The 23,883-nt window shown below is 54.6% G+C and overlaps 1 protein-coding gene across 3 annotated transcripts in view; it reads right to left on the bottom strand.

The window, feature by feature from the left end:
- ADAMTS17 (ADAM metallopeptidase with thrombospondin type 1 motif 17) overlaps positions 1–23,161 on the bottom strand; it is a 209,465-nt gene extending 186,304 nt beyond the window's left edge. For all 3 annotated transcript variants that reach the window (XM_066355082.1, XM_066355081.1, XM_066355080.1), the window contains exons 1-3: positions 23,065–23,161; positions 22,267–22,637; positions 14,154–14,322 (exon numbers count right to left, since the gene is read on the bottom strand). In XM_066355082.1, coding sequence (XP_066211179.1) covers positions 14,154–14,322; positions 22,267–22,637; positions 23,065–23,143 — 619 coding nt within the window. In that variant the 5' untranslated portion in view covers positions 23,144–23,161. The remainder of the gene's footprint in view (positions 1–14,153; positions 14,323–22,266; positions 22,638–23,064) is intronic.
- Between the last annotated feature and the right edge of the window lie 722 nt (positions 23,162–23,883).

Here is a 23,883-nt window from a genome sequence, read left to right on the forward strand (position 1 = left end):
CTGCCTGGCAGTGAGACGTCCAGTCCTAGAAGGTGCCAGGCATGCCGACGGCATACAGAGGGACGGACAACATGACCTGCCCCCTTTTCTGGGACGTCCTACCTTGCAAGTCCATTGAAGTCCAATTCACTCAGGCCCAGCTCAAACCTCACACCCCGGTGACATCCCCAAACCCCCTCTCCCTCCCCTCAAAGCCTGTGGCCCCAGCCCGGCCCATCCAGGACCAGGAGCCTGGGGTCTGTGTGGCTCGGCTATCTCTGGGAACCCTTCTCCATGCCCCCCGCCCCCCGTGGTGTCCTGAGGGGCCTGGTCCTCATGCGGTGGCCTGGACACAACGAGAGGGGGAGGAAAGGCACTTGGGGCGTCCTCAGAGGGGCTCCCCGGTGGACCTCCTGAATGCTTCGTGAGGTCTCATGGGTGTCATTCAAAGCTGGAGAACGTACCTGTGCTCTCTCCCTTTGCAGACCCTCAGGTGAGAAACCTGTTGCCACACGGTACCTGCAGAGACCACGAGGACCCTCCTTGGGGAAAGACAACCAGGTGGGAGAGCAGGGGAGATCTGAGGGGCAGAGAACCTGCCAATAGGACCTCTCCCTGCAGGGCCTGAACCGCAGCCGCCCAGGGCCTGGAGCCCCCCAGACGGCCCTCACCGCCGAGAAACGCGTCTTTATACAGAAGAAAGCGATTCCTCAGACTCACGGGCCTGACAGAAACCAACAGAGGGCCTCTGCCCCGTGCAGCCCCGAACACTCGACACCAAACAGACAAAAAAATGATCGACCGCTTCACAAAAGGGAACCAACAGTCTAGATGTGACTCAGATGACACTGAGGGACAGACCGGGCAGGACACCTGAACACTCGTCCCCCTGCCCACAGTCAGCCCCATGCAGGGAAAGGCACCCCCACACCCACATTGGGAGGTCAGAGCTGGTCCCCCTGGAAGACGGGTCAGAGAAGCGGCAGCTGGCCTCGGTGGTGACGGCTCACACTTTATCTTCCGGGAGACAGTGCCGCTTCTTTAAATACTGACATAAAGAACACCTGCTGGCCCTGGCCGGTTTGCTCAGTGGTAGAGCATCAGCCTGGCGTGTGGGAGTCCCGGGTTTGATTCCCGGCCAGGGCACACAGGAGAAGTGCCCATCTGCTTCTCCACCCCTCCCCCTCTCCTTCCTCTCTGTCTCTCTCTTCCTCTCCCGCAGCCGAGGCTCCATTGGAGCAAAGATGGCCCGGGCGCTGGGGATGGCTCTGTGGCCTCTGCCTCAAGCTCTAGAGTGGCTCTGGTTGCAACAGAGTGACGTCCCGAATGGGCAGAGCATCGCCCCCTGGTGGGCATGCCGGGTGGATCCCGGTCGGGCGCATGCGGGAGTCTGTCTGACTGCCTCACCATTTCCAGCTTCAGAAAAATACAAAAAGGGAAAAAAATAAATAAATAAATAAATAAATAAATTTTAAAAAAAAAGAACACCTGCTATGTTTGTGAGGGCCCGAAAGGCCAGGCATGGACTCCATGAGGGACCACAGACCCTGGCCTGGATGCGCTCTGTGTCTCTAAACAATGCCTGTCTCTTTGGGGAGAAGAAAGGCCCTTCCCCCTCCCGGAGCCCGGGTGTCCCTGACTACAGGTTGAACATCGACGCCTGTGGCAGATGTGGGCGCGTCTCTCTGTGTCCCCGCCCAGGGAGTGGCGTAGAGGGGTGCTGGCCCTCTGCAACTGGCCCCAGGTTCCGTCCCCTGCCATCCCGACGGCCAACCAGCAGTGATGCCCGACGTTTTCTGCTCTGCGGAACGGGCACGCTGCCAGCCTCACTGGGCTCTTCCCCTGCGGCCCCGTCTAGCCCCGTCCAAACCCAGTGATAGGGAATGTGATCTACAACCTGCTGATGGGTTGAGAAAGGCACACACGCTCCCCCAGCCCACAGGCAGTGCGTGCCACGCAATACCCATCCCCGGCGAGCGGGTGCCCCGTCTGGCCGCGCACGGGACGCTGCCCGTGGCTCTGGAAGGAGGCTGTGCTGGAGGAGCCCACCGCCTTCTTGGCTGGAGGACACCCAAGAAAGCTCTGGGCAGCAGATGTGCCAATGAGCCTTTTTTTTTTTTTTTTTTTGCTGGGCTTTTCCATGAGAAATGGGTAGACTGAGCAAGCCAGACCTTCCTGCAGAGGTGGAGAAAGAGATCAACCAGCCCTGAAATCGTTTCTTAAAAGGACTGCCAATGGCCCCTCCAAACAGGGCATCTGTTCCCCTTCTCTCTCTCCCTCTCTCTCTCTCTCTCTCTCTCTCTCTCTCTCTCTCTCTCTCTCTCTCTCTCTCTCTCTCTCGGTGTCCGACTTGCTGGCCTGGTCTTCCTGCTGGGAGGGAAGCCACCGCTCCTGAGCTCAGTCACACATTCCCTCTGGCTCTCCTGGCCGGAGGGACGTGAACACTGCTGATTCAAAAATCAGACACTTCTGCGGGAATTGGCAGGGGCTGTGCGCCCCCCCCCCCCACCGCCCCTGGAACACCTCGGCCACCCGGCCTGTGCCTTCTGGGGACCACGGGTTCCCTCCTCCAGCCTCAGGGCTGGACCAGCTGCCAGTAGCTTCCTTGAGCCACCTGGACAGTCCCCCGCCAGCCGCGCGCTTTCAGTAGTAAATGGCGCATTCTTGATCCGTCTGCAGCTCGCTACAGATTTTCCTATTTAAGCTGGAGGCCATCTCTGCTTTGAGTTACGGATGCCCGGGCGGGTGTGTGCTGCATAAGAGAGCACAGAAGGGAACCGGGGGTGGGGAGGGGGAGACAACACGCCTCTCCTCCAATTCCTCCACTTGGGGGAATGGCATTCAGACACACACATGCACGCGCATGCACACAAACATGTATGCACACATACATGCACACGTATACACACTCATGAACACGCATGCATGGCCCAATGTCCTTTCCGTTTTTTACTTCACCCTTGAGTGGGAGATTTTCTTTCTCTAGCGAGTAATGGGACTATTCAGGAAGAGGGTCCGTGGGCTTGCCCCACCCTGATGCTGTGTTCTCAGAGGGGTGCGTCCTAAAGACAACTGAAAGAGGAAAAAACACAGAACTATTCCACAGCGACTGTGACAGCAACACTCGGACATATGGAAGAAATATATTTATGGGACACGCTGCGCAGGAAGTAGATTTATGGATAGGACAGGCTGCCTAGCTACGCCCCCCCACTCCGAAGAGGTCCGCCTCCTAATCCCCTTGAATGTGCGACCGCGTGCACTTCCATCACAGAGGGGGCTTTGCAGACGTGGGTCAGTAAAGGCTCTCGAGATGGGGCGATGACCCCGGATGACCCGGTGAGGCTGAATGGAATCACGCGTGTGCTTACGGGAGGGAGGCAGAGAGAGCTCTAACTGCGGGAGGGACCCGTCAGCATCACGCAGCCTGAGAGAGATGCCGCTGGCCTTTGGCTAGCTCTGAAGATGGAGAAGGAGGAGGCTGAGAACTGGGGAGTACAGGAAACGGATTCTCCCCTAGAGCCTCTGGAAGGAAGGAAGGGAGCAAGGGAGGGAGGGAGGGAGCAAGGGAGGGAGGGAGGAGGGAGGGAGGGAGGGAAGGAGGCCTGCTGACATCTTAACATTAGCCCAGTGAAACCGGTTTTAGACTGCTTGCTCCCAGAACAGCAAGAGAATACATTTTTGTTGCTTTGAGCCACTCGGTTTGCGGTCATTTCTTACAGTGGTGACAGGAAAGTCATACATGCGTCTGGCCTTCCAGCCAGAGAGCATTAGACTAAGACAACAAACTGCAGGCAGAGCTTTTGTGTGACTTTCAGAATGCAGGAAAAGCACCCTGACGTTCCAGAAAACAAAGTGAGGCAATCCGTGAGGACTTCCTGGAAGAGGTGACATCAAAGTTGGTCCTCTGAATGCAAAACGGATTTCCAGGGCAGTAATAAGACACAAAAAAGGTCATTCAAGTCAGTCCTGTGAGCCACAGCATACCTGTCATATACCAATGACCTAGAAATCTGCCCTCTCGTTTGAACCATATTGAATAAGAATTCTTTAACACACCAGGTAAAGGGGGGGAATCTCTAGTGCTTCAATTTGGAAACTTAGGTGAAATTTACTAGGAATAGACAATTTACCAAAATCGGTCTTGTTAGCAATACAAACTTAAACAGGCTGATTTTTACAGAAGAAACAGACAGAAAGTTATAAGAGTTACAGCTCCAAAAAGTAACAAAAACAAAACAAACACACAAACAAACAGAAGCTCCAGGCTGAGATGCTTCCAAAGAGGATTCTACCAAACCTGCACGGCCCAGGTGACCTCACAACTCCTAACTTCTTCCAGAGCACTGGAAACAAAGGAAAAACTTCCCCAAGTTTGGGAAACCCAGCTAACATTGGTAGCTAAACTGAGAGTGATTGCTCACACGAGAGAAAAAGAAAAAATTATGGAGTGACATACGCTTGCGGATGCAAAGAGCTTACATAAACTGTTAGCAAACAGACTTCCACAGCAAGAGTTGAAGGTTGGCGTAACACTCGGAAATCCACGTACATCGCGCACCGTGTTATTGCCATGGAAGGAGAGCAGTCACAGGCCCGTCTCCACGGGCTGCAAGGGCCTTGAGGAAATCCAATACCTGTGTCTGCTGTTATAAATGACAATGGCCAAATCCAAGACCCTCTGAGCACATAAGTAAATAATAAGTCAATAAATGCCCACAGGAGTCCGATGAGAATCTACAAGTGCACACAGCTATGAATAAATAAGTAGGGGAGGAGGGGGCGTGCTCTTTGTGTAACACTGATTAAATATGTGAACTGAGGCCCTGGCTGGTTGGTTCAGTGGGTAGGGAGTCGGCCCAGAGTACCAGCATCCCAGGTTCAATTCCCCATCAGGGCCCACATGAGAAGCAACCATCTACTTCTCTCCCCATTCCTCTCTCTCTTCTCTCCCTCTTCCCCTCCCGCAGCCAATGGCTCGAATGGTTCAAGCATGGCCCTGGGTGCTGAGGATAGCTCAGCTGGTCCAAACTCGTCAGCCTCAGGCACTAAAAATAGCTCGGTTGATATGAGCATCGGCCCCAGATGGGAGTTGCCAGGTGGATTCTGGTCATGGCGCATATGGGAGTCTGTCTCACTATCTCCTCTCCTCTCACATTAAAAAATTAAAAAATATAAACAAGACTAAGGAGTTAGAAAAGTCCCGCCATGGTAACGAAGTCTGCCCAGAATCAAGAGATGCTAAATCAAGTGAGTGACCGCTTGATGAAGAGCAGCAGGATATCTATCTACAGTGTCTCACAATATCCCACAACTTACTCACTACTGACACATGGAAAGTTAATAACTTGGCAGCTGAGTAACCAGGAAACACAAGCTGGACCACATGATAAAAGCAGATATCCCCAATGATAGGACAGCTGAGACCCTGGGGTCCCAGGTAAGATGCTCTGAGGACCTCTGCGGCCTTCCTGCCGAAAATGCGTTACTGAAGTCCAGTCCTGAAGAAACAGTGGAGGGCACCAGGAGTGAGGAGTCCCTGTGGGCCACGCCCCTCAAGACAACGCCCCGAGGGTATAAACCAGGGTCGGGCTCTGCAGGGGTGCTTCAGTCCCCCCCCCAGCCCATCTGGGCCCAGGGGCGAGGGGAAAGCAGAGAACTGGAAAAGGACCACAGGCTAGCAGGTGGGCAGGCAGCGTGGGGAGCAAGCCTCCCACTGGGTCCCGGGATCCAACTCCAGGAATGATGCGCCACCCAGCACACCCCATCCCGTGTGCAGCCACCCCTGCTTCCTGTTGTAAAGCAGCAGCGGTCAATCTGGTGGCCTGGTTCTCACCACTCCCATCTTTGCTCCCTCCCAGGCCCAGCCAACACCACTGGGCATCAGAAAAGTCCTTCCAATGTGCATGTCCCCTGGATATCACAGGAGGAAGGGGTGGTGTGGGAACTGGGGACCTTCTTCCCTCTCTGAACAAGACTGCAGTCAGCTCCCAGTACAGGGGCCAGCACAGCCCACCGGAACGTCGGCTCTGTGAGGGCAGGGACTTACGTCTCCTGTACAGTGCAGGACGCCCACGGAGCAGCGACTAAACATGGGCCCAGTGACTAAACTACTGCCTTTGATAATAGCGTACTGCAGGTCTAATTACAGGAACCTAAAAATAAAATATACTCAAGCCAATCTAAAACACACACACACACACACACACACACACACACACAGAGTTAAAGAACGCTTCAAGGCATGCAAAATAGAATGAATAGTTACATAACAAGTCATTCAAACACAGCAGCCAGGCCTAAATTACCCACTTTTCCTGATTCTCCAGTGATCAGAAAACAGAGCCTCCAGAAGGGGCCACAGAGCACAGGTAGGGCCCCCCAGGCAGAAGGGCGTCCCTTCCAGACGGCCCTCGCCAAAGCCTCCGGGAGGCCCACGCCTTCGGAGATCGCGAAGCCACTTTTGTTGAATGACTACATTTTTCAAAAAGGAGGAGGGACGGAAGAGGGAGGAAGAGAGAGCAGCCACGCAGACGGATGGATTGCTGACACAGGAAGAATTCTGTCTCACTGAATAGAAGGCAATTTCAGGAGGTCACAAGCTTTCTTAAACCATTCACATTTTTAGAAGGGCTGGGGTCCCTACCACAACCTACAGGCACCCTAGACAGGTCCCCTACACAGGATCATTTTATTTGGATACCCTCCCTGCAGTATCCCATATCACCCCAACACCTGCTACTGCTGGAGTGCGCAGCCCGTGTGTACGGTAAGCCACGCAGGGCAATTTGGGAGGCAGGATGGGGCGCGGACCAGGGCGTGGGATGAACAGCCAGGACCTGAAGCGCGCCCAGTCAGTGCCGTACGGGGAGGCGGATACTCCCACAGAAAGCCTGCTGCTCCCAGGCCTGATGGACCACAGAACACTTGGTGAATAAAAAGATAAGACATCTCAATGGAGATACTGAAAGAATTTTAAAAAAAAAACAATAGAAATAGAAACAATGTACTGGCCATATTCTCCAAATCACCTTCATATAGAAATTTGTGAAAGATGGAAAAAACCCACGCGATAAAAAAAATATTATGAGGCCCTGGCCAGTTGGCTCAGTGGTAGAGCATTGGCCTGGCATGAGGAAGTCCCGGGTTCGATTCTCGGCCAGGGCACACAGGAGAAGCGCCCATCTGCTTCTCCACCCCTCCCCCTCTCCTTCCTCTCTGTCTCTCTCTTCCCCTCCCGCAGCCAGGGCTCCATTGGAGCAAAGTTTGCCGGGCGCTGGGGATGGCTCCTTGGCCTCTGCCCCAGGCGCTAGAGTGGCTCTGGTCACAACAGAGCGACGTCCCGGATGGGCAGAGCGTCGCCTCCTGGTAGGCGTGCCGGGTGGATCCCTGTCGGGCGCATGTGGGAGTCTGTCTGACTGCCTCCCCGTTTCCAGCTTCAGAAAAATACAAAAAAATAAAAATTATGAAAATGTAAATCATCCGTAGGTATAATAACAGATGACAATATATACGGCACATCCTCGAATGGCATCCTTTTGGAGGCCACTAATGAAACATCACAGAAACTTAACTGTTCATATCGATTTGTCTGAGGTAAAACTGGTTTTGTTACAGTCATGTTGCTTCAAGTAGCAGAACCCATCAACAATGTTAAGTGAGGACCGACTGCACAATATTTTGGGCCCCAACTTGTAAGTGCTTGACATATATTAACTTCCATAAATCATCTTAGTAATTCTATAAAGCGCACGCAATTACCACCATATTTACCATTAAAGAAATGGAGGCAGAGAAACCAGTAGGCAGTGACATCAGGAATTCAACCCCCACAGGCTGATATGTCAACTCCTAAACCACTCCACGGTAGGGCCTGCCTAGGAAAAACTATTTGGGAAATTGGAGACTGTGGAGAACTGGACACGGGAAATAGCACTTATTCAAATTTGCTTGCAGAAAAAAAATGTTTAACCTTAACTATCTAGGCTAAAAATAAAGAAAAAAGTCAAGTTTAATGAGCTAAGTATTCTACACAAGGAAAAAGCAACAGGCTAAATCTAGAGAACACAGAAAGTAAAAATAAAAAGGAATAAGAAAGAGCCCTGGCCGGTTCGCTCAGCGGTAGAGCGTAGGCCTGGCGTGCATAAGTCCCCGGTCGATTCCCGGCCAGGGCACACAGGAGAAGCGCCCATTTGCTTCCCCACCCCTCCCCCCCTCCTTCCTCTCTGTCTCTCTCTTCCCCTCCCGCAGCTGAGGCTCCATTGGAGCAAAGATGGCCCGGGTGCTGGGGATGGCTCCTTGGCCTCTGCCCCAGGCGCTAGAGTGGCTCTGGTCGCGACAGAGCGACGCCCCGGATGGGCAGAGCATCGCCCCCTGGTGGGCGTGCCGGGTGGATCCCGGTCGGGCGCATGCGGGAGTCTGTCTGACTGCCTCCCCGTTTCCAGCTTCAGAAAAATACAAAAAAAAAAAAAAAAAGGAACTGAAGCTTCTTTAGGATTATCAAAAAAGAAACAGATAACCAGCCAACCATGATCTACAGTCCTGTAGAAAGAGTCCCTTTATAGGGCTGAATTCTGATTTTCTCCAAATGTTTTTGCCACCTTCTAGGCACTTGTAAGTGTGCCCATGACTATTATGTCCTCCTGCCCTAATGCCATTGGAAGTGGTAATGTCACCCCCCACACACAGGTCCCTCAACAACAACCACGAGAAGCAGACAAGACCAGCATCTCCATGTTAGAGATGAGAAAACGGAGGGTGTGGTGGGATTAACCCTGTACTCTAACCAGCAAGGCCTCAGCACATGACCTTGTTTGGAGGTGGGCTTCTTACCCACGTAAAAATGACAAGGAGGTCATTAGGGTGGGCCATAATCCATTCTGACGGGTGTCCATAGAAGAACAGGAGGTCGGGACCCAGATATGCACAGGGGGACAGCCATGTGAGGACACAGAGGAGGTGGCCACCGACAAGCCAAGGAGAGAGGCCTCACAAGCAATCTACCCTGCCCACGCCTTGACCTTGAACTTCCAGCCCCCAGAACTGTGAAAGAAATAAGCCTCCGTTGTTGAAGCCATCTGGGCCGTGGTACCTGGTGCCCAGAGCTAAGACAGACCAACGCAGAAGCTCAGAGACATCAAGGGACTCCCCTGCGGCCTCAACCAAGGGACAGAGATGGCTCCACTGTGACTCTCCTTTCTCCTGGAAGAGTAATTCTGAAAAATACCGGTGTCCACTTTGGGAGTTATTTTTAGACGTAAACACACAGTTAGAATATTAACATGGAGAAACTCAAACACTTGTGGGGTTTGCTTCCAGTTAAGATGCCTAAGTTCACAGGAGACCATCATCACCACACTGAAATGAGACACAGTGAATAAACCACAAAAATCTTCTTTTTTTTTTTTTTTTTTTTTTCTTTTACTGCCCTGGAAAGCTGAGGTCTCAAAGAAGTGTAGAGGAGCCAAATTTCAGTGGTGGGATTGAGCCCTTTCTACACAAGCAAAAACCCAGCAGCCACTTTTATCCCTGGGACGTGGGGTGGGGAGGGGTGGGGTGGGGTGGGCATTTAAGGAGCTCACCAGCCTCCGATGCCAAGTGTTAAGGAAGCTGGAACCGGCCAGGTTCTCAGCCACCCCGTGGGCTGTGAGGGTGAAGGAGATCCAGACGGAAGGTGCCCCGAACCCACCCCAGCAGGTGGTGTGTGGCTCGCAGGAAGGGGGGTCTGGGGTGGACAGCAGAGTGCCGTGCCCGTGGACTATCACTCCGACCCTGCCTTCAGACCCAGAAACAAACCAGGGACGAGGGGAAGGACTTGAAGTCCAGCCCAGGCCCGCCCGCACCCACTCCGGGGCAAGCAGGGCTGACCTCCCCAGGCCTGCTGTCCTCTCCACTGTCACCGGAGAGGACAGCCGAGGGCACGGCTGTCGCTGAGAGAACGCCCAGCCTGGCCCAGCCCTCCCTGAGGTCCAGTCTCCGTCCTCTGAGCCCATGCCAGCCATGATGTCATTAGTGGTTAAGCCACTGTGACTTCTGTCATTTCCAACCAAATGACTCTCAACGAATACCAAAGCCCGAGCCCCGACCTGTCACTCACAGTAGAGTATACATAGAGGCACACACAGGTGATTACACATGCAAATTCTGGCATCCGTTAGCAAGACACCATTTCTGAACAGTCATGCTATCTTCTCCTTTTTTCTTTATTTCTTCTTTTGCAAGTTGAGAGGAGGAGAGATAGAAAGACACACTCCCGCATGTGCCCTGACCAGGATCCACCTAGCAACTCCTATCTGGGGCCAATACTCTGCCCCATCTGGGGCCATGCTCGCAACAGAGCTATTTTTAGCACCTGAGGCAGAGGCTTTGCAGAGCCATCCTCAGCGCCCGGGCCGATGTGCTAGAAACAACTGAGCCATGCTACAGGAGGAAAAGAAAGAGAGAGAGAGAGAGAGAGAGAGAGAGAGAGAGAGAGAAGGGGTAGGGGGAGAAGGGAAGCAAATGGTCACTTCCCCTCTGTGCCCTGACCGGAAATCGAACCTGGGACAGCCCCATGCTGGGCCGATGCTCTACCACTGAACCAACCTGCCGTGGCAGTCATACTATGTTCTAAATATGGACTAAAATTAACTTTTCAATGCTATGAATGAACCAGACACTATTACAAAATAGCTATAATTACTATTTAATTTTTTTTTTTTTTTGTACTGGTTGATTTTAGAAAGAGAGGAAGGGAACAAGAGAGAAAGAACACAGGTCTGTTCCTGTAATGTGTCCTGACCGGGACTCAAACCAGCCACCTCTGAGTTTTGGGATGATGCTTTAACCAACTGAGCTATCCAGCCAGGGCATAAATGCAATTATTTTTGGAAAAAAAACAATCACAACAGAACTTCAAGCAGACAGGGAGGCCTTCACAAAGGGACCTTCGTTGGGTGTGTCCGCACGAGCTCGGCACCACTCGAAACGTGTTCGGTTCCTATTCTGAAGGTGCCTGGTGGCAAACTCGTATTGTGGTTTAACCGCCGACCTCTGCCGCCATGTGTCACGTCCACCATGCACGGTGGTGGAGGAGGAGGAGGAGGAGGAGGAGGAGGGAGCAGAGGCCCGAGAATGGTCATGGAAGACTCCAAACTGCATCCACAAGGAGCGATGAAAATAACCACAAAGGACAGAACAAAATGCTTTCAAGTAAAAATAACCCCTTTAAAAAAAAATCTAAAAGCATTTCAAAACACCCCGAGCGCCATTTTAGTTGCTGAGAGTGGTCAAAAAACTTTCAAAAACCTCGAAAGAAAGAAAGACAGAGAGAGAGAGAGAGAGAGAGAGAGAAAGAAAGAAAGAAAGAAAGAAAGGAGGCTCACACAGACTCCATATCCTTATGCCAAATTCCAAACTAGAGTGATATTTTATGAATTAGTTTATAAGGTCCTAAAAATAAGGAACTACTATTAACAGAACTAGGATGAGCCTGTCCCCGTTCTCAGGGCCCCAAAGACCGCTAGAAATGGACGTTCAGTTGGACCCGAGAGAAAGTAGCAGGTCCCTCCCAGGGGTCTTGACTGTGTCCGTCCCTCTACTCACCTCAGAGAACATGGCGGCTCCCTAACCAAACTCTCAGGGAAACTGAGTGCTTCCCGGAGGAGGAAGAGTTATCCGACGCCCCCTCCCCTGCATGAGCCACTGGTCACTCCCACGCCCTGCCCAAGGTTGAGGTGACACCAGCTTTTCAGGACAAGGTACAGGGACACCTGTGGCCACCGTGCTGAGCCACAAAAGAACACACTCCCACGGGAAAGCTTGGATTCCTCGGGTTCATCCTCCCGGGAAACGTCAACGGCCTTTTGCTGGTGTCCCAGTAAACTCACTTTCCCAGTTTCTCAAGTCCCAGGGTTGGAGGCTGATGCGCTCAGCGTGCTCAGGGGCCCACTGTCCCCTCAACACAGCCAGAAAGGTCACCGAGTACCTCACGCCAAGTCAGAAAAAGGAGAAGCAAGACAGACCCCTTACTCCTGCCTCCATATTGCTACCGGAACAGAGCCTGGGTGGGAACCGCTTTAAATATATGCCTGTCCCCCCACACACACACACAACAAAGCACAAGGACGTGAGGCGTGGGGGCGGGGAAGGGAAGGTTATTTTTTAAGCGCCGTCAGAAATCACTCTCTGCACGTCTGTGCACCATCTCTCGTCTTGCCTGAGTTCCTCTCCATCCCATCCGCCCCACCCTGCTTCTGTTATAAGTTTCATTTCCTTTGTCGTGGGCTGAAGAGTCTACCGAAAGGATGCCCAGACACGAACCCCAGGGACAAAAATGCAGACGCCAGCGCAGTCTGTTACTTTGTCGGCAGTCCCGGCCGTCACACCCTGAAGAGAAGGACAGCTGGCCATCGGACGGGCATTCCGGGACATCACCCCCACGCGTGTGCCCTGGGCCCAGGAGCCGCCGAGGGTGCTGGCTGAACTGGAGGGGGAGGTGAGAGGAAAAGCATCCTTGCCCTTGGACTGCACGGCATCTTCTAGTTACTAGCGACTCGAACGCCGCGGTCTGTAACTCCCCTGCTTTTCAGAAGGGTGCGGGAAGGACCAGGGAAGAGCCCCAAGGCTTGGTGGCGGTCTTTCTGCAGGGACCGCTCAGAGCTCTCCTGGGGCTGCAGGGAGGCCTCGATCCAGCAACATCTCTCACACCACCCCCATGAATGCAGACAAGGCAGCGGGGGCGCCTACCTGGACAGGAGGAGCAGGACTGCACGGAAGAGCCCGGCTGACAGGCCTGGCGTCGTTTCTAAACAACAAAGCCGCTCTGCGAGAGAATCCCTAAATGACTCACTTCCAAGACCACTAAAGCGCTAAACCGAGACTTCCGGTATTTTTAGATTGAACTAAGTCTCTAAACTACAAAAGCCCAACTCCCAAAGGTCGGCCATCGGGTGACCCCTGGTCCCCAGGTTGGAAATGCCACCTGTGAGCGACAGGATGTCTGTCACCACCAGGGGACGCCGGCAGGCAGATTGCGAATTACACGGCCCGGGGAAATGTCCCTACACACCTGACAGGTAAGCCATGGCTTGCCCAAACAGAGGCACAGGGTGTGAGAATGCGGGTGCTCACCCCAAGCTGCTTATTAGTTAGAAACATGGACTCCCACGTCACACCCCAGACCCATCAGATCAGGACACTGGGGGACAGACAGGTCAGCGCAGGGCACTGTCTGAAGTCCTGGTTCTCACAGTGAAGTGCCGATTCCTGGACCTGCCCCCACTGTTTCCGAGGGGTGGCAGGGGTACTGAGACGAGCTCCCGGCTGCTGCTGGCCCACGGGCCACACTCTGAGAACCACTGCCTTCCTGGGTCCCCCGGGCAAGTCTAATTTGTACAGCCAGTACCAAGGACCACTGTCTTAGAAGAGCAAGCTCCGGCCGGGAAGCCAGGAAGTGGACGTCTCACCCTGGGTCTGCACCAGCCTGGGGTCTGGTGACAACCAGCCTCCGAGGCTTCCAGGCCTCCACGTGTTCTTGATGTATAACACTGAGACACACCGTGAAGGAGGCCCCGGTTCCTCCCAGAAATGCGGACACTAACACACACAGAAAGAAGAAAGAAGGGAACCTCAGGACAATCAGGGAAAAAAAAGAAAAAAAAGCTTTCAAAATACTGGGAGATGTAAGTTGTTTTTTGGGGGGTTTTTTTTGTATTTTTCTGAAGCTGGAAACGGGGAGGCAGTCAGACAGACTCCCGCATGCACCCGACCGGGATCCACCCGGCACGCCCACCAGGGGGCGATGCTCTGCCCATCCGGGGCGTCGCTCTGTCACGACCAGAGCCACTCTAGCGCCTGGGGCAGAGGCCAAGGAGCCATCCCCAGCGCCCGGGCCATCTTTGCTCCAATGGAGCCTTGGCTGCGGGAGGGGAAGAGAGAGACAGAGAGGAAGGAGAGGGGGAGGGGTGGAGAAGTAGATGGGCGCTTCTCCTGTGTGCCCTGGCCAGGAATCGAACCCGGGACTTCCGCACGCCAGGCCGACGCTCTACTACTGAGCCAACCAGCCAGGGTCGAGAAGTAAGTTCTTGCTCACCTTGACTTTAGTGCATTTGGGGACACGGCGACGGGGGTGATCTGGGGACATGCAATGGTGCCCAACGGGCATGTGCTGTCAGTCACCCATCTCCCAGGCTTACCTGTTAGAACCTGGCAGAGCGGCCCAGCCCCCGGGGCCACGGCAGAGGGGTTGGATGTCAGGGACCATTTGCGCCTGACCAGGTGTTCTCGTCCACTGAGTGAGCCCTGGGACATGTTGAGGGGCTGGATGAGCAGCATCTGTTCGGGCCCAAGCTGGATGAGGCCGACCTGCCCAGAAAACAAACAAAACGGGACATTGGTCACGCTCATTGGCACACATCTACGACCCCAACACCCCAAGGGTAGCAAGGACACCTGGCTGTGGCCTGGTTCCCACACCTGGGCCTTTTCTATGCAGGTTGCCCCAAGGTACCGAACCCAAGGAGAAGCTTTTGTGTGACTTGAAGCATCCCACTAGCAGTTGTGTTGGGAACGAGGGGACATGAAGTATGTACGTGTGGGGGGGGGGGGTGGCTACAGCAATACATGCCACAGCACCCACCTTCCAGGCTTGATTTCAAAAGTAGATTTACAGACAAAAATGAACCTGATGTTTAAAATAACTTTTCAAATCATCCCCCAAACATCTACCTGAGGAGAGGCAGCCCCAGACATGTTGGGAATGACAATTACATCCTTCAAGAGGAAATGGCTCTCTTCCTGGGGATGTGTAGAATTAAACAGAGGATGGAGCCAGTCGTTTTGTGATAGGGGATTTGTATTTTCATCCCCCACCACCACCACCCCCGGAACTTGTAGCACTTAAGAGAACTCAGCAAAATATCCCACAGGTGCCTGACCTGTAGTGGCGCAGTGGATAAAGCATCAACCCGGAACACTGAGGTTGCTGGTTCAAGACCCTGGGCTTGCCTGGTCAAGGCACATACGGGAGTTGGTGCTTCTTGCTCCAACCCCCTTCTCTCTCCTCTCCAAAATGAATCAATAAAAATAATACAAAAAATAAATCATACAATATGAATGGCTTTTAAAAAAATATATATCCCACAGGTTAGGTTTGTAATGCTAATTTAAAGTGCAGCATTGGTTCAGGCTTGTGATTTCTACAACCTTTAACCAGCACTAGCATGTACAAGAGAGATAAAGATTTCCCACGTTAACCACACTAACTTAGGAGGCGTGTCAGAATCACTGAAGTACACTGCTCACAAAAATTAGGGATTCTTTCAAAATGAATATGAAGTGATAAAAATATCCCTGAATTTTTGTGAGCAGCCTACTTGCAAAGGGTTTTTTTTGACCAAAGACCTGGAAAGTGGAGATGAATATGTCCGATGTCTAAACACAATCTGAAGGGTTTTAAAAAGTTGCTCATCACCGAACCTGCAAACAAGGCCAAATATTTTCCAAAGCCCCCTCTTGAAAAGGAGTCGGGGAAAAAATGTTTCTGCGTGATAAACAGAACGCGATTTGTAAACTGCACAGAAAATTTAAGAGCTAGGAATTTTTTTAACCGGTGACTTGAACAGGACTGTTAACTCTATAAATAAATGCACACCCAGGTGTACAATGCAGTGGGCCACTTCCTCAGGACACCTGCTGCTAGAGCCCCTTCTGATTTGGAGCCAACAGGACCAGAGGACAAGGTCAGCCTCCCACCAGGAACCCATGGGCCAGGTCTAGAGCAGGACCCGTACTTGCTCGCTGGGATGCCCGTGTCCAGGCCCCCAGCCCCTGGCCGATGGTCAGGACAGCCTGCGCTAGTGGGTCCAGCAGCCTGGGGAGATGAGCCTTATGCTGTCACAAGCCTCTCCTTTCTTCTCTCTCCCTCCCGCCTCTGTTTTCTAGAAGCCAGGACATACAAAACCAGCGCCTCTCAGACAACAGTGCGCTTCACAAGCACCTGGCAGTCTTGGGTGGGACAAGAAATGTGCCCTTCAGACAGGTCCCCCTGCGATGCTGCCGCTGTCACCCGGGGACCACACTTGGAGAAGCGCTGCCGTCCACCACGACACAGCGATTCCTCCGGTCTTGAGGACTGACCGACACAGACCCCTCTCCCCTTCCGAAAGGACGTGTGGACACTAAGCCTCCTGGAGAGTCAATCCCATCCCCCCCTAGGGTCGCCACCTGCAACCCTCAGACCGTCCGCAACACATGGGGCAAGACCGCACTTAACTGCGCGAAGCCGATGATGATGTCAAGGTTGCTGATTCGTTAGCACATCTGCCAAGATCAACTCCCAGATTTTACTGCCCAAATAAAACTCGTCAAGTGGCACTGTATGTGTGGGTGTGGGGGGGGGCACACGACACCACAGCGCCACACCGGAGCTTGTGGGCAGAAAGCCTCCACGACTGTGACCTTCCGTGGAGAGAGAGTTGGCAGGGATGGCACAGGCATGGGATGGGGTTAACAGGAAGGAGCCCCAAGCTCCCTGGAGGAGGCACTCAACTCTAACAATGGAAAGGATGCTTGGGGTGGGGGTGGGGGTGTCACAGGCCCCCTGGGGTCTACGACTTTTCAAAGCCAGTTAATATGGGTGCGGCCCAGTCTGCATTCACAAGCTGGTAGTCCTAATGAAATCCAGTATGCGGAGAACCTCACCTTGGTGAGGAACCCCGCGGTACTAATACCCAGTGTCACTCCCGAAAGGGGACGTTTCGCTGTAGAAGTTCTTGTTTGGGGGGACCCACATGCCTCCAAATGCAATCCTGCTCCTGCTCTACCCCCCCCCCCCACTGCTATCACCAAAGCCGCCCAAGTTAATAGCCAGAAAGGCTCCTCACTGCCCCTAGGCCAGTGGTCCTCAAAGAAACGTGGGACCCTCTAAACATTCCAGTGCTCAGCCCAGGGTGGGACCTTGCCACCCTGCCACAAACCCTCAGGGGATTCAGATGCAAGTGCCAGGTGGAGGACCATGATTCCGAGGTAAATCCTACATGCCTCGGTTGGCACCCAGGGCCCCACCTCCCCTAATCCACACACCTGTCCATTCTGTTCCTCTCTCGCCATCTCCAAAAATAATCACCTCCCACCCTTACCCCACTGCCACCATGCCTTCTCTCTCCAACAGGGTTGACCGGTGGATTTATGACTGGACAAGTCTGGGAAACGGACCTGTCAGGCAAGAGATGCCTCAATGTGCCAGATCTCACTTCACGACTTCACAGAGACGCCCGCCTATTTATTCTATCTACAGCCACGCAAGACTGATGTTATGTAACACACACACCCCCACCATAAGGGCTGCAGGCAGGGAAGTTCCAAGGAGCCCAGTGACTCGCTCTAAGATCACAGCCACGAAGTCCCATTTCTTCAAGAAGGAGAGCGTGACCGCACATCCGCGGGGCAGAGGTGCGCATGCGCAGGGGAAGGTTAATTGGGGGCCCCGCGCGATTCCCGCCCGCGTCCCGGCCGTTGGACACATCCAAGGTCAGGCAGCTGCAGCACTTCAGAGTTCAGGAAATAAGCTCCAGGAATGCAATCCATCTACGATGCTTCAGTTTGTCTTCCCATCTCCCACTTCTTTCTTCTTTTTTTTTTTTAAATGTTGCCAAAGAAGCAAAAGTTCAGATGAGGAGATCTGGTTGCATCCCCGGGAGGCGACGGCCCGCGCGGGCAGCCTGACGCCCCATGCAGTGGCGCAGGGTGTAGAATGTCATGGCGAGGCCGTGGGAATGTCTTTTCAGAGAAGGTCGGGGGCCTCAGAATGCTCTGATCCAAGTTCTTCCCTTTGGTACCTCCAACGCCTCCAAATTTCAGTTATCCTGTGCTGCCTCCTCACTTTCCTCAACCTCTCCCTCAATTGATTCTTTTTTACAAAGCTTTAAAAAAAATGCATTTTCCAAATATATGCATGAGGCACTTCTAAGTAATAGGAATTGATGGGTCACTTAGGACTGGGCACCTTCCCTGCACCTGTCCCAACACAATGATGAATGATAATGTTCTTGGTCCGTTGGCTCCCTTCCAAATGGCCTCGGCACCAGGTAACTTCCCATCAAGACTAATTCCTGCTTCGCTGTATCCGATCAAGCGACGCTATGTGAAAAGTAGGCCGTTTTATAATCAGTCTGGAGCCCAGTAGCTAGCTCCCTTCTAAAGGGCGAGGCGGCAGCATCGCCGACCGGCCCCTTCGTAGTAGGAGTTACGGACATGCAGGCTGACCTCTCGAGAACGGGGTCCCCCATCTCTTCCGATCTAAGCCGCCTGGCTCATGGACTGGCTGACTGTAGCACCCCGCTGTTCTCTCCTGGACCACACGCCCCGCGTGGAGCGGACATGAGCATCCGCGGAAGCTCCCAAGTGTGCCGGCAGGAGGCGCGGTAGCAGAACCATGAACGTAAGAACGTCACTGTCGCTACCAGAATGCCTGCACCGCAGTCGGGGGTGTGGGACGGCCAGAGCCGGCTGGGCCCGGCCATCGGGTCAACCCCAGCAACCATCCTGGCTGAGGGGACTCCAAGCAAGGGTCCCATGAGGGAGCTTGGGCTGTGACTCCAGTGCAGTCACGCAAGGAGCATCCCTAACTGTCTCTCTGTCCCTCTGGGGTGGCCTGCAAAGTGAACACAGCCTCTTAAGCTCCCTCAGCCAAAGCTCCTGGGTGTCCTGTCTGGCCCCAACATGTCACACACAAGTCCCTGGCTGGCACGGCCTCAGCCAAGAAGGGGTGGGCACTTCCTGATGTGAGGACTCCCCAGAGCTTGTTAGCATTCATCGAAGGCAGAAGGGCCAGCGCTCAGAGAGCCGAACCCACTGAGGGGCAGGGCCACCCTCCTCTGTCCACTTATCCTCCTGGGCAGGGACGGAGAGCAGCCTCTCCATTGCTCTCTTCAGACATGCAGCACGGAGAGTCGTGTCAGAGCCTGTCACTCTACCCCCGTGAAGTCCCATCTCTCCTCTCAGACCCGGTGACGTTTAACCCGGGCCCAGCCTCGCTGGGACCCCACGACCTGGTCTCAGTCACAGGAGGCAGCTGGTTCAAACTGACGTAAGTTATTTGGGAGCAGGAAATACCTTCCTCGCATGCTCAACGCGTCACGGCTTTGAAACTATACGGTTTCAGACGCTCTTCCAAAACCTTACACGATAGCTGAGGACTCTGTAATGTAAATAGAACAAGGCGGCATAAACAGAAAACAATTAATACTCGAGCCGGGGGTCCAAGAAAATACAGCTTGCCCGGCATTCCAAAATAAGACAGGGAGACAGGAAACGCCTGTGTCCACTGGCAAACGTGGCAGGTGGGGCTGGGGTGGGGGTGGGGGGCAAGATGGGAGTATGAGATGTATTCTTCGTGCCCCTCAACACTGCAGTGAGGATCTACTGTAATCATGCACCTCCTTCACACATCTCTGGAAACAGACAGCACAGTGGGGCCCAAAACCCAGGGGTGGGGGTCTGGGGCCCCCTGCCCCTGCACTCGATGCTCTCAGCCAAGCCATGGTGGGACAGGATCTAATCGATGCTAAACATCAGAATAAAGTTTTATTGAACGCAAATGTGTCCATCTGTGCGTCTCCCGTCCCTGGCTGCTGTATCACTAGAGGGGAGGTGTTGAGTAGTTGTGACAGACACCATATGGCCCTCAGAGCCTGGAGTATTTACTATTTGGCCCGGGGCAGGCTCAGTTCTGCCACCCCCTGAGCTCTGTGATCCTCTCGGTAAGCAGGACGCTTCACAATGCCGCCATCTGTGGCCATCAAGAACTGCATCTACATGGCACTGCCATCTCTCAAGCCTGTCCTGACACATGCCACACACACGCACTTCCCCTCCCCCATCTACCTCTCCCATTGCTGCTTCGTCCATGGTCCAGAGTGACTCACCCGTGCCCACCCACTGGAACTGTGTCAGGCACTCCTGGGAACCAACATAAGAGCAGTGCAGGGGCGTGACACACACGTGGTGGGCACACGCTCCTGTTCGTCCCTCCCTCTGCGCCCCCGTCCCTGGGCCGCCTGGACACCCAGAGGTCCGTCCGAGTCACCAGGCTGTCTGTTCCCTCCCTCCTTCAGCCAACACACTCAGGATGGGTCCGGCAACCAGCTCACACACCGGACGGACAGGACGAACAAGGCAGACTAAACAACAGAAGTGTCTGCTCCAGCAGGAATTTAGAGGCTCCGCTTTGAGAGGTCCACCCGCAGCTGGCACTGCCAAACTCAGCTTCTTGGCCCGGTTCCTTTATCTAAAGCACAGCGCCCTCACATGGCGCCGAAGGGAAGGATGGGTCCAGAGAGCCCGGAGGACTGAAATGAACCCTGGTTTCTCACATGCCATCTGTGAGAGGGCCTGGCACTCCCCCTGCGGGGCTTTAAACCCCTGTCATCCACATTTCCACCCCTGGCTCCTCTACAGATAGCTGCTCGCTGGAAACTTTACACCGAGAAATATAAACTCTGACCTCTACAGAAACTCACTAAAACCGCAGCAAATGGGATTCAGATGTTTCCGTGTACAGTACAGTGATGTGACCTAGACTTTTAAACGCTTTGGCAAAAACAGCAAAAATGATGTAGGCCTTCCAGTCCTCCCAGAACATGATACAGCCTTGACCCGAGTCCTACAGGGCTCGGAGCCTTCCTTACTTCCACTCAAGCCTTCTCACCCACAGCCCCAGATTCTCTGCCCCCCACCCTCCCACGGTCCATTTTCCTACTTTAACCAAAGAAATCAATTCCTCCCAGCTGAGCAAAAAATAGATCCCATTCTGACCAGCAGGCAGAAAAGCCCTGAGAGGGGCTTAGGGAAAGCCAGTCCTAGGACACTGCCCCTGTGTTCCCCAATGTTGCTCAGAAGAAAGAAGTCTTGCATAAAAACCTGAACTCCCGCCTGACCTGTGGTGGCGCAGTGGATAAAGCGTCGACCTGGAATGCTGAGGTCGCCGGTTTGAAACCCTGGGCTTGCCTGGTCAAGGCACATATGGGAGTTGATGCTTCCAGCTCCTCCCCCCTTCTCTCTCCCTCTCTCTCTCTCTCTCTCTCTCTCTCTCAAATAAATAAATAAATAAATAAAATTAAAAAAAAAAAAACCTGAACTCCCCCCACCCGGGGCCCTGGATAGGTAGCTCAACTGGTCAGAGCATCATCCCTATGTGCCAAGGCCGAGGGTTCAATCCCCGGTCAGGGCACATACAAGAATCAGCCAACGAATGCATGAATAAGTGGAACAACAAATCATTGTCTTCTCTCTTTCTGTCAGAAAAATCCATACAAAAGTTTTAAAATAAAAAAAACCTGGACTCTCTGCCTCCCCCAACCCCCTCCCTGTATTCTGGCTTTGTGGCAGATTCTAGGCAACTTGCAGCCCATGTGGGTAAGGGCTAGGGAATTCTAAATGTTGCAAGCAGATAAAGTGGCGGTGGGAGAAGCAGTTTCTCCTGCCTGGGAAAGACAGACACAAAAGAATACCAGAAATGGCCTCCCCGGCAGCTGGTCATGACAGTTGATAGAGAAATAACTGTGCGCTCTGTGCCCTAAGCCTGCACCAGGCTTTGCTGGGGGCAGCCCATCTGCCTGCCACGTGTGCTTCTCGGGCACCGTGGGGAAGCTGAGAAGGCACCAGTGTGGCCAAGTGAGCACTGAGAGAGCAGGCAGGGCAGGCAGAGGCGCACAAGAACTCCGGCTGCCCCTGAACACCTCCCGCGCCTACCTCAAATGCAGCAGGGCAGCGTTGGGGACAGAGAGGAGCTACTGCCACAGGGAGCTTCTGGGGACAGAGAAAGTCTCATCACCGAAGTAAGTAAGCACCCCTCAGGCCTGGCTCAGGGTGGGAGCCACACAAGTGCCTACCTGTGGTGGAAGGGAACCAGGGTATGAGCCCCCCCACCCCCACCCCCACCCCGGATCTCCCGTTTCAGCTAATTAGAGTAGGTTAGTGGCCTGTCAGGGGAGCTCTCCAACCTTCCTCTTCCAGGTGCAGAAGGACTCACTAGCACAGAAGGGAACTGAATTCCCACCACCCCCGTGCAGATGCGGTGTGTTCTCGCTACACCCAGGGCGCAGGGCGCCTCTCAGTCTAGGGGCCTGGCAGGTCCCGCTAGACCTGCGCTGCCCTGGGCTGCCTGAGGTGTACGGCTCTCGGGTAGAGCATTCCTGGAGGCCAGAGTTCCCACGGAGGCGCTCCCACCCCCATACCAGCCCTCCTCAGGGACCACCCCCGTCGCCGCGACAGACCGACAGGCAGACCCGGAGGGGGCGCAGGCAGTACCAGGCCGCCGGCGGCGCCGCAGGTGCTGATGGAGACCAGGGAGCCCGGGTGGCCGAGCACACGGCCGGAGTAGAAGCACAGCTCCGCGGGGCGTCCGCGGCGCCCGGCCACTCCCGCCTCCTCCACCTCGAAGCCGCGGGCCAGGAAGCGCAGGTCCCGGCGCAGCTGCAGGTATAGGTCGCGCCCGAAGGCCGGCAGGTGCAGCAGCAGAGCGCGCTCGCCGGGCGGGGAGCGCAGGGCGGCGGGGTGCGTGCGGGGGCGCCGCCGCCTTCGGGGCCCGGGGACGCCGGGCAGCGGCGGCAGGTGCACGTCGTCGGGGTGCACCCGCCGCGGGAGAACCACTTCCACGTCGGCCGCCCGGTCGCCAACAGCTGAGGGGAGAGAGGAGACGCGTCAGCGCGGCGGGGCCCGCCCGGCCGCCCGCCCTCCCGCCGGCCGCCCGCCGCGCGCGGCTCCAGCGCCGGGCACGCCGCGCCGGCACCGGGACAGCGCCGCCCCGAGCGGGCGCTCGCTCCCCTTCCCTTGCCCCGGCGCCTCCGCGCCCGCCAGCGCCTCCGCCCGGGCCCGACCACCCGGGGAAGCTCTCCCGCGCCGCCTCCCGCGGGGCTCGGAGCTCCGTTCCGCGGCTGCGGCCTGCGCCTCCGCGGCCCCGGGCGCGGTCAGCCGTCCGTGGCTGGAGCCGGGCTGCGCGCGCGGGCGGGCCGGGTCGCCCAGCTGCCGCGGGACCCGCAGAAGAAGCCAAGTGGTCGCGAGAGACGCCGGCGAAGAGAAGGACGGTGGGAGGAGAGGGAGAGCTACCTGTGCCCGCGTCCGGTCCCCAAACCAGCAGCAGCAGCAAGGGCAGTACGAGGGGCGGCAGCAGGGCACCGTCACACATGGTACTGGGGAGGAGCAGCCCCCCGGACGGTGGCCGCAGAGCAGGAGCGCGCGAGGCGGCGGCGCCAGCCGGAGTGAATCCCTCCTCCTGCCTTTGGAAAAAGTAATTAGCGCTGCGGACAAACCCAACGTGGTAAACCCCAAACCCCGCCTTCTTCTCGAAGGGCAGGAGGCGATTGGGCTTTTGCTTTCCGCTGCCCCGCCTCCCCACTCCCTATTGGCTAAGACGGGTCAAAACCAGGGTGCGTAGTTAGGTTGTAAGCACTTTCTTACACGTGGTTTCTGGGCAGTGGCGGGAAGCGAACACCAGGTGGCGCGCGATCCCGGACGACCCGGGAAGACACCTTGGGAGGAACACTTACTGGAATGACTTAAATCTTCAAAATTTCTCCTCACTTTTGAAATCCTCTGACCCTACTTGCCTAGATGCAAAAGAAGACGGGCCGGAAATCGTCCTGGCGAACCGTTTCATCAATAGGAACATACTCTCTCTGCATCTACAATGAAACTAGTTCTGGTTGTTTGCATCTGGGCACTTTCTGGCACTCTTGTGTTTGCACCTGATTGATGGCCACATCCAATACAGCTGTATTTATCCAAACCTTTCACACCTCCTATAGTTTTTATCCGCACAGAAGCCAAGGAACAGACATAATCATACCCTCTTACAGATTGAGAAACTGAGGGACAGAGAGCTTAAAGTAGCTTGCTAAGTCACCCAGTAAGTTACTCTTGGAACAA

Source organism: Saccopteryx leptura, chromosome 13 (assembly GCF_036850995.1).
Source record: "Saccopteryx leptura isolate mSacLep1 chromosome 13, mSacLep1_pri_phased_curated, whole genome shotgun sequence".
Taxonomy (NCBI): Eukaryota; Metazoa; Chordata; class Mammalia; order Chiroptera; family Emballonuridae; genus Saccopteryx; species Saccopteryx leptura.